The 17196-nt window shown below is 43.9% G+C and overlaps 2 protein-coding genes across 2 annotated transcripts in view; one reads left to right on the top strand and one right to left on the bottom strand.

The window, feature by feature from the left end:
• Window positions 1-7362, bottom strand: part of slc27a6 (solute carrier family 27 member 6) — a 78226-nt gene extending 70864 nt beyond the window's left edge. Inside the window, exon 1 of the mRNA XM_080188737.1 lies at window positions 6673-7362. Coding sequence (XP_080044863.1) covers window positions 6673-7153 — 481 coding nt within the window. The 5' untranslated portion in view covers window positions 7154-7362. The remainder of the gene's footprint in view (window positions 1-6672) is intronic.
• A 163-nt stretch (window positions 7363-7525) lies between these two features.
• Window positions 7526-17196, top strand: part of LOC145343432 (uncharacterized) — a 62971-nt gene continuing 53300 nt past the window's right edge. The window contains exons 1-2 of the mRNA XM_080189661.1: window positions 7526-7834; window positions 16211-16271. Of these exons, the coding sequence (XP_080045787.1) occupies window positions 7725-7834; window positions 16211-16271 (171 nt within the window). The 5' untranslated portion in view covers window positions 7526-7724. The remainder of the gene's footprint in view (window positions 7835-16210; window positions 16272-17196) is intronic.

Raw genomic sequence — 17196 nt, 5'->3', positions numbered from 1 at the left:
GCGTCGACCGGTAGTTGTAGTTTTTTTTTTCTTCAGGCCTCTAACCCTATAAATTAGTCCAGAGAGGATACCCGATTCTCTACACTAGTAGAGAATCCCACCCTCCCACCTCCTCTAACCTAATTATAAGTGTGGGGAAGTTTTTTTTTATATTTTTTACTCTTTTTTTTTGCTGTTACCTGTTTCAGGGATGGCAGTTCGGGCAGTGTGCTGCATCTCCTGTGGGATGTATGTGGTGAGGGACTCCAGTAGTGTTTCAGGGGATTTTACTTGTAGGAAGTGTCTTAGATTGAAGCTTCTGGAGGAGCGTGTTAAGGAGCTGGAGGTGGAATTAGATGAGCTCCGCATAATTCGTGAGGCAGAGAGAGACATTGATAGGAGTTTTAAGGAAATAGTCACTCCTAGTAATCAGTCTTGGGTCAATGTCAAGAGGAGGGGAAAGAAGCATGTGGGAGGAGAATCCCCTGGGGCTGTTCCCCTCCAAAATAGGTTTTCGGTCCTGGAGGCTACAGTTGAGGAAGCATCAACTGGGGATAGCCAAAGGGAGCAGGACTCTGGGGGTGAGCCTATTGTAAAAGCTCAGGTGTCTAGGGGATGCAAGAGATTGGGCCTCGTGATTGGGGACTCTACAGTTAAGGGGACGGATAGGAGAGTTGGTAGTAAGGGTAGGGACTCAGGGCTGGTGTGTTGCCTACCAGGGGCTGGGGTCCGGGATGTGTCAGAGAGGATATTCAAGACTCTTAGGGGAGAGGGTGATCAACCCCAAGTTATAATTCATGTGGGGACACATGACATAGGGAGGCTAAGGGAAGGGGATATTAAGCAGAGTTTCATGGAGTTGGGATGGAAACTAAAGGCCAAGTCAAACAGAGTGGTTATCTCTGGACTCTTGCCTGTGCCACGGGACAGTTTAGAGAGGAATAGGGAGAGGGAAAGTTTGAACTTGTGGCTGAGAGGATGGTGCAGGAGGGAGGGGTTTAATTACTTGAGCAATTGGGGCTCATTCTGGGGAAGGTGGGATCTCTATAAGAGTGATGGTATACATCTGAACCAGAGGGGAACAAATATCCTGGGGGGTAAATTTGTGAAGGCTATGCGGAGTGGTTTAAACTGATTCAGAGGGGGGGTGGGATCCTGGGTAGAGGGGGTGAAAGTGAGGGGGGCATAGAAGGGGACGGCATTGCACGGCATTGTGGGGGTGGGGCGGAGCGAGGTTTGAAATGTATATACTTTAACGTGAGGAGTATTCGCAATAAAGTGGATGAACTTGCAGCGTGGACCAGTACCTGGGACTTTGATGTTGTGGCCATTTCAGAGACGTGGATAGAGCAGGGTCAGGAATGGATGTTGCAGGTGCCGGGATACAAGTGCTTTAGTCGGAGTAGAGAAGGAGGTAGAAGGGGGGGTGGAGTAGCATTATTGGTCAAGGACTATATCACAGTCTCAGAGAGGAAGTTTAATGAGGACTTGTCTGTTGAGGTAGTATGGGCAGAAATTAGAAATAGGAGAGGAGAGGTCACCCTGTTGGGAGTCTTTTATAGACCTCCAAAAAGTTCTAGAGAGGTTGAGGAAAGGATTGCAGAGACGATCCTGGTTAGGAGTGAAAGTAATAGGGTAATTGTTATGGGGGATTTTAACTTTACTAACATTGATTGGAATTGCTATAGCTCTAGCTCGTTAGAGGGGTCAGTTTTTGTTCAAAGTGTGCAGGAAGGTTTTTTGACTCAATATGTAGATAGGCCAACTAGAGGTGAGGCTATATTGGACTTGGTGCTGGGAAATGAGCCAGACCAGGTGCTAGACTTGGAAGTTGGTGTGCTTTTTGGTGATAGTGACCACAATTCGGTTACGTTCACCTTAGTGATGGAAAGGGATAGGCATGAACCTCGGGTCAGTAGTTTTAGCTGGGGGAAGGGTAATTATGAGGCCATTAGGAGAGAATTAGGAAGCATTGGTTGGACTAGGAGATTACAGGGACTAGGAACGTCTGAAATGTGGAGTTTTTTCAAGGAGCAGCTACTGCGGGTCTGTGATAGGTATGTCCCTGTCAGGCAAGGAGGAATTGGTAGGGCTAGGGAACCGTGGTGCACAAAAAAAGTTGATTTGTTGGTTAGGAAGAAGAAGGAGGCTTATGTTCGGATGAGGCTTGAGGGCTCGGGTAGTGCAGTAGAAAGCTTTAGATTGGCTAGGAGGGAGTTGAAGAGGGAGTTAAGAAGGGCTAGAAGAGGGCATGAGATGACTTTGGCTGATAGGATTAAGGAGAATCCTAAGGCGTTCTATAGGTATGTCAAGAACAGATGGTTGGTTAGGGCAAGATTAGGGCCAGTTACAGACAGTAGGGGGAGGTTGTGTGTGGAACCGGAAGAGATTGGAGAGGCATTGAACCATTATTTCTCTTCGGTGTTCACGCAGGACGATATGAATGTAGCTGAGGAGGTCACTGGGGTGAAGGGGTGTAAAATAGAAAGTATTGCAGTTGATACAGAGGATGTGTTGGATATTCTAGAAGGGTTGAAAATAGATAAGTCCCCTGGTCCAGACGGGATTTACCCTAGGATTCTATGGGAGGCAAGAGAGGTGATTGCAGAGCCACTGGCTCTGATCTTCAGGTCGTCGTTGGTCTCTGGTATAGTACCGGAAGATTGGAGGACAGCGAATGTTGTCCCATTGTTTAAGAAGGGGAACAGAGACTTCCCTGGGAATTATAGACCAGTGAGTCTTACTTCTGTAGTGGGCAAGGTTTTAGAAAGAATTATTAGGGATAGGATTTATAGTTATTTGGAGAGTAATGAATTGATTAGAGATAGTCAGCATGGTTTTGTAGCGGGAAGGTCGTGCCTTACTAACCTTATTGAGTTCTTTGAGAAGGTGACCAAAGAGGTGGATAGGGGTAAGGCAGTAGACGTGGTATATATGGATTTTAGTAAGGCGTTTGATAAGGTTCACCATGGTATGCTTCTGCAGAAAATGCAGATGTATGGGATTGGTGGTAATTTAGGTACTTGGATCAGGAATTGGTTAGCAGATAGGAGACAGAGGGTGGTGGTTGATGGTAATTATTCATCATGGAGTTCGGTTACGAGTGGTGTGCCTCAGGGATCTGTTTTGGGGCCACTGCTGTTTGTAATCTTTATTAATGATCTGGATGAGGGTATAGTTGGGTGGATTAGTAAGTTTGCTGATGACACCAAAGTCGGAGGTGTGGTAGATTGTGAGGAAGGGTGTCGAAGTTTGCAGGGTGACTTGGACAGGTTGCAGAGCTGGGCCGCGAGGTGGCGGATGGAGTTTAATGCGGAGAAGTGTGAGGTAATCCATTTCGGTAGGAATAACAGATGTGTTGAGTATAGGGCTAACGGGAGGACTTTGAATAGAGTGGAGGAGCAGAGGGATCTAGGTGTATGTGTACATAGATCCCTGAAAGTTGGGAATCAAGTAGATAAGGTTGTTAAGAAGGCGTACGGTGTCTTGGCGTTTATTGGTAGGGGGATTGAATTTAGGAGTCGCAGCGTCATGTTGCAACTGTACACAACTCTGGTGCGGCCGCACTTGGAGTACTGTGTGCAGTTCTGGTCCCCACATTACAGGAAGGATGTGGAGGCTTTGGAGAGGGTGCAGAGGAGGTTTACCAGGATGTTGCCTGGTATGCAGGGGAGGTCCTATGAGGAGAGACTGAGGGATTTGGGGTTGTTTTCACTGGAAAGAAGGCGGCTAAGAGGGGATCTTATAGAAACATATAAGATGATTAGAGGTTTAGATAGGGTGGATGGTGATAGCCTGTTTCCTCAGATGGAGAAAGCTAGCACGAGGGGGCATGGCTTTAAATTAAGGGGGGGTAGTTATAGGACGGATGTCAGGGGCAGGTTCTTTACCCAGAGGGTGGTGAGGGACTGGAATGCCCTGCCTGCTGCAGTTGTAAATGCGCCTAGTTTGGGGGCGTTTAAGAGATTGGTGGATAGGTTTATGGACGAAAAGGGATTGGTTTCGATTAGTGGGTCAATGTTTTTTTTTTAAAATAAGACTGGTCGGCGCAACATTGTGGGCCGAAGGGCCTGTTCCACGCTGTAATGTTCTATGTTCTATGTTCTAGTTGTATCTAATTTCTTCTTGAAATCAGACAATGTTTTGGCCTCAACTACAGTGTCGGTAGTGAATTCCATACATTCACCAGCCTCTGGGTAAAGAAATTTCTCCTCAGCTCAGTTTCTCCTCAAACTATCAGCCCCAGTTCTGGACACCCCCACCATTGGGAACGTTCTTACACACTTCAAGGCTTTGCACAGATTTACCCAGACCAGAATAGTGCATATTGATACAGAAACATCCAACAGAAGCACCAAGGCCAATTCAGCTTTTGAGGAAACCAGGAACAAGAAAGGGATCAGCCTTCAGACTGAGCTCAAAGTATAGAGAGAGTTGTTGATCTGATAGCCCTGCCCTGCCCTGTCTATGAAACGTAAGCATTCCTGTAAAGTAAATTCTATGCAACACTAACACAATGTCAAACTAAACAGAATCACTTTCACCTCAGCTACTTGAGATAACTAATGAAGATAAGATGGTAAGACAAGATTCCTGACATTGAAGCTCTTAAAGCAAAAGCAAATACGCCAGAAGGAGATGCCTTGATTATGAAGGCATAGCAATACTGGTTTGATCATGTGGTGGAAGCTTCTGAAGTCACCCTGATAGAAAATCTTTTATGGGGCATTGATAACTGGGAGGCAATCTCATGGTGGGCAGCAAAAGGGATACAAAATAAAAACAGAAACTGCTGGATTAACTCAGCAGGTCTGTCAGCATCTGTGGAGAGAGAAACACAGTTAACGTAGAAATATTATTTTGCTTTTATAGAAGCAATATAAAACTGTTTAAAAGTGACTCTGAAACAATGTAAATTAGACATCCTCATGTGGGGTCAACTTCCTCAAGTGGAGAACTTCCATGGAAGCATCCCCAACTCTTGAGGCCCAACTGCTGCTGATGAAGGCTCACTGAAAAAAATCAGGATCACCAATCTGAACAAAAAGTGCCCTCACCAGTCCTAAAAAAACTGACTGTTTCTGACAGTCAGTCAGAAACAGATGATGTTTTGACTGTCTTCTTCAATGTTTAAAAACAAGCAAAGGAAGGAGGAGCAGTTTGAGTCAAAGAGTTTAGGGTTCAAGCCTTAGTCAAGGAACATGACCATATAATGTATGATACCTCAGTGCAATGCTGAGATACTGCTACATGGATGGGAAGCCTTATCTTTTGAACAGGATGTTCCTGTTTCTCAGCTCAAGTAGATGTCAAAGTTTCAATGGCAACATGCAAAGAAAAGCAGCGATCTCCCCAGTATCCTGGCTAGCATTCACCTCATCCAACACAAGGTAATGATGTGGTCATTGACTAGACGCTGGGCAGATTAGCTGCTGCATGCTCTACATTAATACAGTGACTGAACTGAAGTACTTCACTGACTGGCAACATAATCACACAGTGGTTAGCACAGCTGCCTCCCAGCACCAGGGATCTGGGTTCAATTCCCGGCTTGGGTCACTTCTGTGCAAAGTCTGCATGTTCTCCCCGTGTCTGTGTGGTGTTTCCTCCAGATTCTCCAGTTTTCTCCCAGTTTGAAAGAGGTGTTGGTTAGATGCATTGGCCAATGCACTGAACAGGCGCCAGAGTGTGGCAACTAGGAGACTTTCATGGTAACTTCACTGCAGTGTTAATGTAAGAATACTTGTGCCATTAATAAATAAACTTTAAAAGGACTTTAAACTGTCAACAACTCTGGGCCATTCTAAGGAGGCGAGAGGTGCTAGAACGGGACAAAAAATCCTCCCTTGTGTGCTGAGGATGAGTCATCCTGACTCAAAACTTTGGCTCTACTGACACGGATGACATCATCTCATGTGAGAACACCATCCACCAGGTACACAGTACATACTTTTGCAACTTGGCCAATGTTGTCTACCTGATACACTGCAGGAAAGGATGTCCCGTGATACACTGGGGAGACCATGCAGACACTACAACAACGGATGAATGAACACCACTCAACAATCACCAGGCAACACTGTTCTCTTCCTGTCGGGGAACACTTCAGTGGTCACGGGCATTCAGCCTCTGATCTTCAGATAAGCGTTCTCCAAGGCGTCCTTCATGATACATGGCAGCACAAAGTCGCTGAGCAGAGGCTGATAGCCAAGTTCCACACACGTGAGGATGGCCTCAACCAGGATCTTGGGTTCATGTCACACTATCTGTAACCCCCACGACTTGCCTGGACTTGCAAAATCTCACTAACTGTCTTGTCTGGAGACAATATATGTCTCTTTAACCTGTGCTTAATGCTCTCTCCACTCACACAGTCTGCACTTTTAAGACTTGATTACCTGTAAAGATTTGCTTTCCAATCATTATTTTGTAAATTGGGTTTATGTCTTTATGCGCCCTGTTTGTGAGCAGAACTCCCACTCACCTGACGAAGGAGCAGCCCTTGCTCCTTCGCCGTTGCGGCTTTTGCTACCAAATAAACATGTTGGACTTTAACCTGGTGTTGTGAGACTTCTCACTCTATTCTCTCCCCACAGGTGCTGTCAGACCCGCTGGGATTTTGCAGCATTTTCTCTTTCAGATTCCAGCATCCGCAGTAGTTTGCAGTAATATTTAAGTAAAATCCTTCCTTACCTGCGCCCACGACGAGGGTCTTGGCCCCGGAGCTGGCCAGGCAATGCAAGAGAGAGCGTGTGCGGAGGTTAGTGTTGAGGAAAGCCACGGTGCAGCCCAGCTTGGACAAGCCGAACCAGACGCACACGAAGTCGGGCTCGTTGTTCATGAGCAGCGCCACCGTGTCTCCCGCCCTGAGGCCGGGCTGCCGCTCCAGGAAGACCCGAGCCACCCGGTTGCTCCGAGCATCCACGTCGCGGTAAGTGTACGGGTGGCCCTCGAACAGCAGGAAGGTTTTGTGTGGGGTGGCTTCCACCCGCTGCGCGAAGCGCTCCAGCACCGTCAGCACCCGCTTGGTGAGGTAAACTTTTAACAACTTCGTGACGAACTTGCTGGCTCTGAGCATGAAGCGGATATCTTCACGCAGAGAGGGGAAACTGAGGTTCAGGAGGAACAACAAGGCAATTGCTCCTGCCACTGCTGCTGCGGCCACAGACAACATTCTCCCAACCCTTGTCTGCTCCAAAATATTAGCAATACCCCGATAGGTTTAACACCGAGCCGATTAACCTTCTTGCACTTGTTTTCCCCCTTGGGCGCCTTCCACTGGGTCTCACTTAAACCCTCTTCACCACTTTCAACATGGAATGATTTATTTTCTCTCCTGAAAGATAACGATAAAGGACAAGTGCAGTGACTATACAGTGAATATGAAATGCCTTCCAGCACCAAATAAGGCGGGACATCCTGAACTGCCTTGAGCAATGAATGTTCAACCTCTATTTAACATTGTCAAACTATCTGGTGCTGGAATTATCCCACGGAACCACGTTGAAGTGAGTTCTTTCAAAGGTGTCACACAAAGTGTCAGTCTTCAGGATGTCGCCAATCTGGCTTGCTTCAAATGGAGAATAGGCTGGAAATGTTTGCTGATGCTTTCCAAACGTGGTCTGCATTGGTTGTGTGGGGTGCACCCTGCATATCTGATGGAGTTGGCAGAGTGTCTTGGCCATTTTCATTGAATTTCAATCAGCAAGTGCCAATGCTAATAAAGTAGGATTTGCTTTTATATAATGACTTTCACAACCTCAGGACAATTCAAAGCATTTGAAAACAGGGCACAGACGAACAACACCTCCCCCTTGCAGGAAGAGCTACCACACAAAGGAAGGAAGCATGTGAGGTAAGCAGGAGGTCCTACCTCTATAGGTGCCAGGGCTGATGGATGAGGTACTACTGACATCAGTGACAAAGTAAAAAGTCTGACAACGCCAGGTTTAAGTCCAACTGATTTATTTGATAGTAAACTCACTAGCTTTCAAGGTTTCCCTCTTCTTCAGGTGAATGGAGAGTTTCCCTCTTCTTCACCTGAAGAAGAGGGAAACCTTGAAAGCTAGTGAGTTTACTATCAAATAAATCGGTTGGACTTAAACCTGGTGTTGTCAGACTTTTTACTGTGTTTACCCCAGTCCAACGCTGGCATATCCACATCATCAGTGACAAAGGCAGACTTCATTGAAAATGCCAGCTGGAGACCAAATACTGCGTTTGAGCATCCTCCAGTCTCTCCTTCTACTTAACTCTCTCACTCACTTAGTTGCAAACTCAGCATGACAAACTCATGATTAGCTTTGCCTCCTTTTTTTCAAGAATCTTCAGATAACTTGAAACTTGCTGTCACACAGACTGAAAGCAAGAACACCTCAAAGATACAGTGTTACTTTCTCTGACACTTCCGACATTAGCACAAATACCAGCACCCCAGGTGACATGGAAAATGAGTTAGGAGGGTCTTATCTGGGTGATACACTGATTCAGGGAAGAAGGACCAAATGTTGTGGATGGGACAGCCCAGGCAACTGGAAGGCAAACTCACATTCTAAAATGTCAAAAATTCTGGAGACGTATTTCAGTTGAAAATGATTAAAGCTTTTCTTCTGGTAAGTAGGACCTTATTTCCTTGCTTAATGCAAGCATGAACTACAGACTAACTGATGTTACCAATAGACCCAGCAACGAGGCCAAGAAGTTCACAACTGCAGTGTCCTTGCCTGCAACAGGCAATGTTATACTAACTATGATAGTTGACTGCAGGACATGATAAAATTTGATTATAGATCCCTGGAGACATGCAATTCATCAAAGATAGGTATGTTAACCTCGGCCTATAAACCTTGTCAAGAAGGGAAGGTTTTCTGCAAGCACTCTTTTTATTTGCTTTTATTGCAGCCATAATGATATTTTCTCCTTCTTCCTGCAGCTGTTGTTTCTAAGCCTCTTGCCAGGTTGGACTCCCATGAAGAAAAGATTGTATTGCCAGAAAACCCTTAAAATCTTAGAATGTTATACCACATTTGAAATCATTTTAAGTAGCAAAAACTGTACTGTAATTCAGGCAACATGTATCCCAAATTATTCACTTCTTTTAGTTAAGAGCAGATAGGAATCCATTAAGAATCTGCAAGAGTGGCATGTTGGCACAGTGATTAGCACTGCTGCCTCACAGTGCTAGGGATTCAGGTTCAATTCGGGCCTCGGGCCACTGTCTGTGTTGAGTTAGCACGTTCTCCCTGTGTCTGCGTGGGTTTCTTCCAGATGCTTTGGTTTCCTTCCACACTCCAAAGGTGTGTGGGTTTGGTCATTGGCCATGCTAAATTGCCCCTTAGTGTCAGAGAGATTAACAGGGTAAATACAGGGGGTTACAGGAATAGGGCATGGATGGGATTGTTGTTGGTGCAGGCTTGATGGCGAAATGTCCTTTCTGCACTGCAGGGGTTCTATAATTCCATTTAATAATTGTGGACAATCTCTATGTTACTTACTATGGCTTGTAGCTGGGGAAAGAACTTTAGGCAGCAACATGGGCAAATGAGCATGCATTTAGTAGGACCTTGCTGACATTGAGCAGTGGTTCTAATCACCTAGATTGAAACCTTCAGAAAATTCCCAATGGATGAACATTGTTGTTTCCAATGTAATTTTGATCCCTCCACTACCCCATTTTTAGGCACAAATAGAGTGACAGAGACAATAATTACCCCTACCACCCTGCCATTTCTCTAAATTGCTTCATGCTATCTGACTGCCTATCATGTTTAAATTTAAGTTAATTTATCTGCATCACAAGTAGGCTTACATTAACACTGCAATGAAGTTACTGTAAAAATCCCCTAGTCGCCTCGCTCTGGCACCTGCTTGGATACACTGAGGGAGAATTTAGCATGGTCAATCCACCTAAACAGCAAGTCGTTCAGACTGTGGGAGGAAACTGGAGCATCCAAAGGAAACCTATGCAGACATGGGGAGAACATGCAGACTCCGCATAGATAGTGATCCAAACCAGGAATTGAACCTGGGTCACTGGTCTGTGAGGCAGCAGTGCTAATCATTGTGCCTCTGTGCCGTGCATACATGACATCTTAGATGAGTTAAAACATCCTCCAGGATAGCATTAGAAAGCACAAAATTGAATCTGTGTCACCACTCAGCTTCCACATTCTTCACAAACATACCAAATTCTGCCACTGATTTTATCCCCTTTTTTGGCTATTCCTTTAATCTGAACCCGAGTTGAGCTTTAAACCACATATCCAAGCCATTCAAACAACTGCTTACATCAATGCCTGTTGCATTGCCTACCTCATCTCAGCAATTTTTTTCTGGCTGGAACACTTAAAGATAGCTGCCTTTACAGCTGTAGACTGGCCAACGTAACCACACCCTTTACTGGTGCCTCGTCCACCATCCTTCAGTTTCTCCTCCTGGGTGAAGTTGTACTGGACTGGGAAGATTTCCTGGCCAACCCAAATGCTCCCTGGCTTAGCTCTTCATTCACTGATTACAAGTGCTTCTCAATACACTGACTCACTGGTGTGTATCAGTGGTGTGTATCATTGCCTCCAGTTCTTCCTGTAAACCTGTTTCTCTGTTCATCATTATCTGAGGAAAGAACACCATTAAGAATCTCAGCTAATAGAGGAGTCATAGGAAGGGAAGCTTAGTGGTCAGTAATTTAATGGGAAAATATTCAAGGGAGCAGAAGATGGGTCCCATGAACAAGATTGGCTTGGAAGAGCATGAGAAGGGAAACTAGAGAAAGATACAACTTCAGGGCAAGGGTGAGGGAAGCCTAAGAACAAGAATGGTCAGTGTACTAGTGAAAGAAAGAGAAGTAATAGAGGCAGCTGATGAGTAGGTCTCAATATTAATGACAGAGAAGTCTGCAAGCTTCTCACACTTGGATGAAAGGAGTAAATTGGTTTCAGAAGATGGTGTGCACTAGAGAACATGTGGTCAGGAGCTTTCTGCATTCCAGGATGATCCTGAAATAAAAGAACAAAGAAAATTACTGCACAGGAACAGGCCCTTCGGCCCTCCATACCTGCCATGCTGCCTGTCTGAACTAAAACCCCTCCTTCCAGAGACCATATCCCTCTATTCCCATTCTATTCATGTATTTGTCCAGACGCCCTCTGAAAGTCACTATCGTATCTGCTTCCACTACTCCCCCTGGCAGTGAGTTCCAGGCACCCACCACCCTCTGTGTAAAAAAACTTGCCTCATACATCTTCTTTAAACCTTTCTCTTCGCACCTTAAACCTGTGCCTCCGAGTAATTGACTCTTCCACTCTGGGAAAAAACTTCTGACTATCCACTCTGTGTTCAACCCTCATAATCTTGTAGACTTCTAAGAGGTCCCCTCAACCTCTGTCATTTTAGTGAGAACAAACCAAGTTTTTCCAACCTCTCCTAATAGCTAATTCTCTCTACACCAGGCAACATTCTGATAAATCTTTGTGAACAGTTTTGACAGATGAGAGCAGGACGCAGTTGTGACTTATATGGTCTATCCCAGATCTGAGATAGAGCAAGGTGTGATGGTCTCAGTGGGGCAATTGATGGAAGGAATAGCTGGTTGGAAAGGTTGCATTTAGGTGCAAGCTGTAATTGTTCCTCAACCAAGTTTCATCAAAGCTTTGATAATGCTGCAATTTTCCATGATAGGCTCATGGATGGGAAGGGCTTTGTTCACAAGTATATTCTGGTGGAAATATGGAAAGAGAAGCCGGTGGTAGCTGATCCATTGGCAGTAGCGTGATGCCCTGTAGAAAGGGACATGGAGTAGGCAAGAATTATTTGTTGAAATTTTACCAGCCCCTTGGTCATTGGCTGGGAGAAAAAAAGGCTGACAAAATGGCACAGCGAGGTATTGGGGTGGTGGTATGGGGAGCCATGCCAAATGTCTTCCTGCTGTCATGCCATTTTGGCGGCAGCAGGAAAGTTGGCAAAAGTGCTGTCATCTAGGAAGCCCTATTGACTGTTTAGTAGCCAGTTAAGAGCCACCCCCCATCTTTGTGGGCATTTGCCATGGTGGGGTACCCATTACTGCATGGGGGAACCATCGAGTGAACCTGGTACCCTCTTATTGAGCTCCAGGGAGTGGGGAGCCCTTCCTTTGGTTATTCCATGGCTCATGGAGGGACTCCGCTGGCAGCAATGGCCATCCCTATTGCAATGTCTCTGCCTACCACCAGCAACCCCAACAGTTGATCACCAGCACCTCCATATATGGCCCCAGTGTCTCCAGACACACCACTTCAAGGGGCCTGACTATCAATGCACCCTCTTCCTGCACCTGCAACCTCAGCAACGGTCAACACTAACCATGGCACCATGAGTCTGCTGAGCTGCCAGCCCTCTATTGTCTCGGCAGCAGTGGGTGGCTGCCATCCTTCAATCCACAACTCAGTGTTATCGATGATCTGATTTTCTTCCTTCCTCTTCTCTATTTGCAATTGATTTTTCCTACAGTTGTAGCCAGGCCAAGATTGTCAAGTCATTGTTTCCAATATCTGTACTTGGCTGTCTTTTTCCCTCTAACTATGCTTAGCAATCCTTTCAATTCCTAAACTTTTAGTCTTGATCAAACACAATTATTTGTCTTTCTATCGATCAGTGACTGTGAGAACCCTCCATCATTCCCACATTTCCAAAGCTTTTAACTTTCTCTCAGCCTTTTTCTTTACAGTTCCACACTTGCATCCATAGAATCAACACTCCACACTCATGACTGTACTCAATGCTTTTTCAGTTTCATGCTGAAGCTACTTAGTCAATGCTCATGCCACTTGCTTCAATAATCTAACCTGAGTAGCATTCATGGATGTAACTTTGGTGTTTATCATGGAGCCCCAGTACTTGAAATTGTCCACTGACTCCATTGCGGTGTTTCCAATCTTGATTTTTCCACTGCCATTTAGAACTTATGGGTGGGATTCTCAGATCTTGTGCGTGATTGCCCCATTGCAAGTTAGAATGGAGAATTTGGTCAGGTCGGGGGACATCCCATGATGGGAAATGGTGTGGGAGTGGGGGGCAGAGGGAGGGCAGAAGAGGGAAAGTCAGATCATTGGCAGGGGGCAGGGATGACGGGAGGAGAGATCAGTTGTATAATTACTTGGGAGTCACACTGGGATTCTCCTGTCTAACAGTTCCTGGTAACTATTCAGGCAACTAAGTCACAACCATGTGAAGTCACTGACTCTAAATCAGAGTTGTATACTTTTTCAGAGAGTCCCAGGGAGCAGGGGAATTGCCCATCAGAAGTTCAGACTTCCTGGGAAATTCCCATCTAGACATTGCATTGGGACTTCTAAGGGTTCCTGGGGCACAGATTCTAGGAAACTTCCAATGCTCTGGAAACCAGGAGATTTACAAACAGGCTGAATAAGGGGAGAAATATTACCTCCTCCCATCTTCAGTGGCAAAGATAATTTTATCTCCCAGAATACAACAGCTTAATTTATGTCACATGAGATTCCATTGTAATTTCACATGTATCCAGGGAAGAATACAATAACAGTAAATATGGGAGATTATTTTCAACTTGGGCACCTGGACAGTAATCTGATGAAACAGATCGTCCCCAAATTGTTTTGAACGGAATGAAATTTGAAAAGGGTGGGTAATGCAATCTGCCAGGTTAGTATTTAGATGGCAAGATTCAAAATTACCTCCATTACATCACAAATTCCAGGATTGAAAGTTACTGGGACAAAATGAAGCTTCAATCAACATCCCAAACATGGATGTTACAAAGCATTCCAATTGCAGCAATTTATGAATGAGAACAGGCTTTATCATAATGTAAGCTGATTCATTGAGATAAAATGGGGCTAAGTGCCTGCCCCATTGAAATATTTAATTGGGAATCTGGCCTTCAGGTAGCGGGTTGGCTGGCCGTCCCTTGTCCAGCCTCCTTTAAACTCAGAGGTGGGTGAACTAGGATTCGGTTTTAGAGTTCTAGTTTTAACATTAGAGTCAACCCTAACTAATCCGTTTTTGGGAGTTGAGGTTCAGTCCTTTGTTTCAGTTACATTTTGATGATTTTTTTCGTGTCAACTTTACCAACACAATTTCAATATCTTTAGATAACCTTTTAACTTGCCTTGAAATTGAAGCTTTTTCCATTCATATTATGGAGGCTGAAGGGAACAAAGTGGACAGTTCCTTACTTTCCTTTTCATCAAATATGACGACAGTGCTTGAGATATGAACACTATGCAGCAGAGGCCTACTTTCCATTTACACTATGTTAGTGAAACTTACCTCCAATGACTGAGATTACATTGCTGTGACTGAGGGTGAAAGATCTGTCCATAGGAAGCCCTAACCTTAGGGTGTGTGAAAGCAAAATTTCAAGATTCCACTTACTGCTGAAGTTTGGGAAGACTCTTCAAATTGCTTTCATTATCTTAAGTGCACATGTTTATTTGTATCCAAAATATTTAACTTACTAAGTGTATGGGGAAAAAAAAGCCTATTAAGATTTTTCCCCCTTACATGAAGGAATGAGCGGGTACAGCAATGAAACTATTAAATGATCAAATATATGTTTTTTAAAGTCACCTTCAGTTATTTAAAATCAGGTTACTCTCTAATGAAGTAGTAAACACTCTTATTACAATACTTACTTTGGTGATAAACCTCTATTAATAAAACTGCACCAGTTACCAGTCTCAAATTAATCAATGAATGTAGTTCAATGGAAGTAAACAAAATGAAAAACTATCCCCAATTTATGCTGCCCAATTGCATTGATTCATTTAAGATTTATGTTTTTGATTATACAAATGAATTTTAATGGAAAACCACTCACCTGGTAAAACCAGTGACATTTAAAACATATTTTGTCTACAATCTCCCAATTGCACCCAAAATGGACTCTCTGCCCCAAAATGTTTGACGATCTAGAGCGGCAAGGGAACAACAAAAAGCTTAACACGTTATACATCAACCTACGGAATATTTGAAATAAAATCCATCATAAAAGTCAAGGTTACTGCTGCCTAATTACAAACATTTTATTAATATTTAAACTGCATTCTTTGCAGATACATAACACATCATTTACATGCTGTTAGCAAGCCTCCCCCACACTCCAGGTCGCTAGATACAACTCTTTGTTAATTGTTTCTGATCACTTAAAAAGTACTCCTTTGTTGTTATTTCAAGGCTGATGTTAATTAGGTTCCCAGATAGTCAAGAACACTCCTTTTCATTTTCTGAGCGTCCGGAAAATAGTTACATTTTTACTAGGTCAATGTAATACAATTAAAAATAAGTCTATAACCCATCATGTTAAAGGTTCTATTCATTTTTTGCAACTACAGAATGGATTATAAAAAATGCAAGGAGCAATTTTAAAATTGCATTATGGTGTAAAATGGGCAATTAAGTTATCCAATATGCTTGGCCATACATTCAAACTGAATTCAGGAATGTGCAGGGTGGGAGCATAACAAAGTTATGGAGATGGAAAATGTAGGAACATAGGATCAGGAATAGGCCATTCGGCCCCTCTGCCATTTAACCAAATCATGGCTGGTCTTCTACTTCAATTCCATCTTCCTGCATTACGTGGGTTGTATAATATGATGAGTCAAAAAAATTCTAGTGAAGCAAAAATTTTTACTTGCCAATATTTTAACAGTTGCAGAAGTAAAATTTATTTATTAGTCACAAGTAAGGCTTAACATTGCAATGAAGTTACTGTGAAATTCCCCTAGTCACCACAGTCCAACACCTGTTTGGGTCAGTGCAACTAACCAGTACGTCTTTCAGAATGTGGCAGGAAACTGGAGCACCCAGAAGAAACCCATGCAGATGCGGGGAGACTGCAAACTCCACACACAGTGACCCAAGCTAGGAATCAAACCCAAGTCCCTGGCACTGTGAGGCAGCGGCGCTAACCACTGTGATACTGTGCGAAAATTGCAAAACAAATGTGCATATATTTATCACAGATGTGACCTCACATGTGTAATGCCAAGAAGACTTGAAAGAAGATATATGCATCTGTATCATCCTGAGTACTTTTTTTTTAACATAATGCACAAAGATTTTACACTGACTGAAGCCATGACTGGCTACAACTCACACCAAAGGAATTTCTAGCCTTCAAAAAGCCATATCATTGTTATCTCTAAAGATGTGCTAATTCCCCCTGTGACTGTCAAAAAAATTCCATGGATGCACAAAGGCCCTTTTTGCATTTCAGAGGTAAAGCCCTGGCCAATGGATCCATGTGTGAGAAGGACAAAAGGACCCTGAAACCTCTGGTAAGTACATTAATGCTTGAAAATTTCACCATCTCAAGAGGTGGTACAGTGGTTAGCACTCCTTCCTCACAGCGCCAAGAACTGGATTTGATACCCAGCTTGGGTCACTGTCTGTAAAGTTTGCACATTCTGCCCATGTCTGCGTGGATTTCCTCTGGGTGCTCTGGTTTCCTCCCAAAGTCCAAAAATATGCGGACTAGCTTGATTTTCCATGGTAATTTGACCTAATATCAGGGAGATTAGCAGGATAAATGTGAGGGGTTACAGGAATAGGGCCTGTGTGGGATTGTAGTCAGAGCAGACTTGCTGGACCAAATGGCCTTCTCCTGCACTATAGGGATTCTATGATGATTATATTCAATGAATCCAGACCAATATATATCCTTTGCTTAAATGAAGGGGAAGAAGTGGGAGTTGTATCACATGATCCACCAAGCTGCCAGAACCTGTAATATTGCCTTGTGAAGCTGAAAGAGTTAGTCTACTATCTTTCAACAACCAAACAACAGCAGAACTAAAGGACTGTCCAGATTTATATTGCTTGGCCCACATATACACTGTTTCTTTGAGAACACCTGAATGTCTGTACCACTGCCTACTAAATGACTAATCTTTATGTGCTGCTTCTATCATGGTAGTCAGCACTACTGGACAAAGCATTAACCCACGTCAGCATCAGCCTGCTAATTTCTCTGAAGAAATGCACTGTTGGTCTATTGATTCTGGACTCATGTTAAACAATAACTCTTACTTTGTCTGGTCTTTGACCTGTAACTCTTCATTTCCCTTTTCCCTCAATTACTGAATGAATGCAAAAAAAAAAGCATTTTGAATGTGTGTAAAATAAACTAACCTGATCCCAAGTTATTAATAGAGGTTCGGATCACTATGAAATGGAAGGATTGGGGAAAATACACCATCACTT

This window comes from Carcharhinus amblyrhynchos, chromosome 5 (genome assembly GCF_965287045.1).
Source record: "Carcharhinus amblyrhynchos chromosome 5, sCarAmb.v2.hapA, whole genome shotgun sequence".
Lineage (NCBI taxonomy): Eukaryota > Metazoa > Chordata > Chondrichthyes > Carcharhiniformes > Carcharhinidae > Carcharhinus > Carcharhinus amblyrhynchos.
The sequence above is the reverse complement of the archived record's forward strand: the minus strand, read 5'-3'. Positions and strand labels throughout refer to the sequence as shown.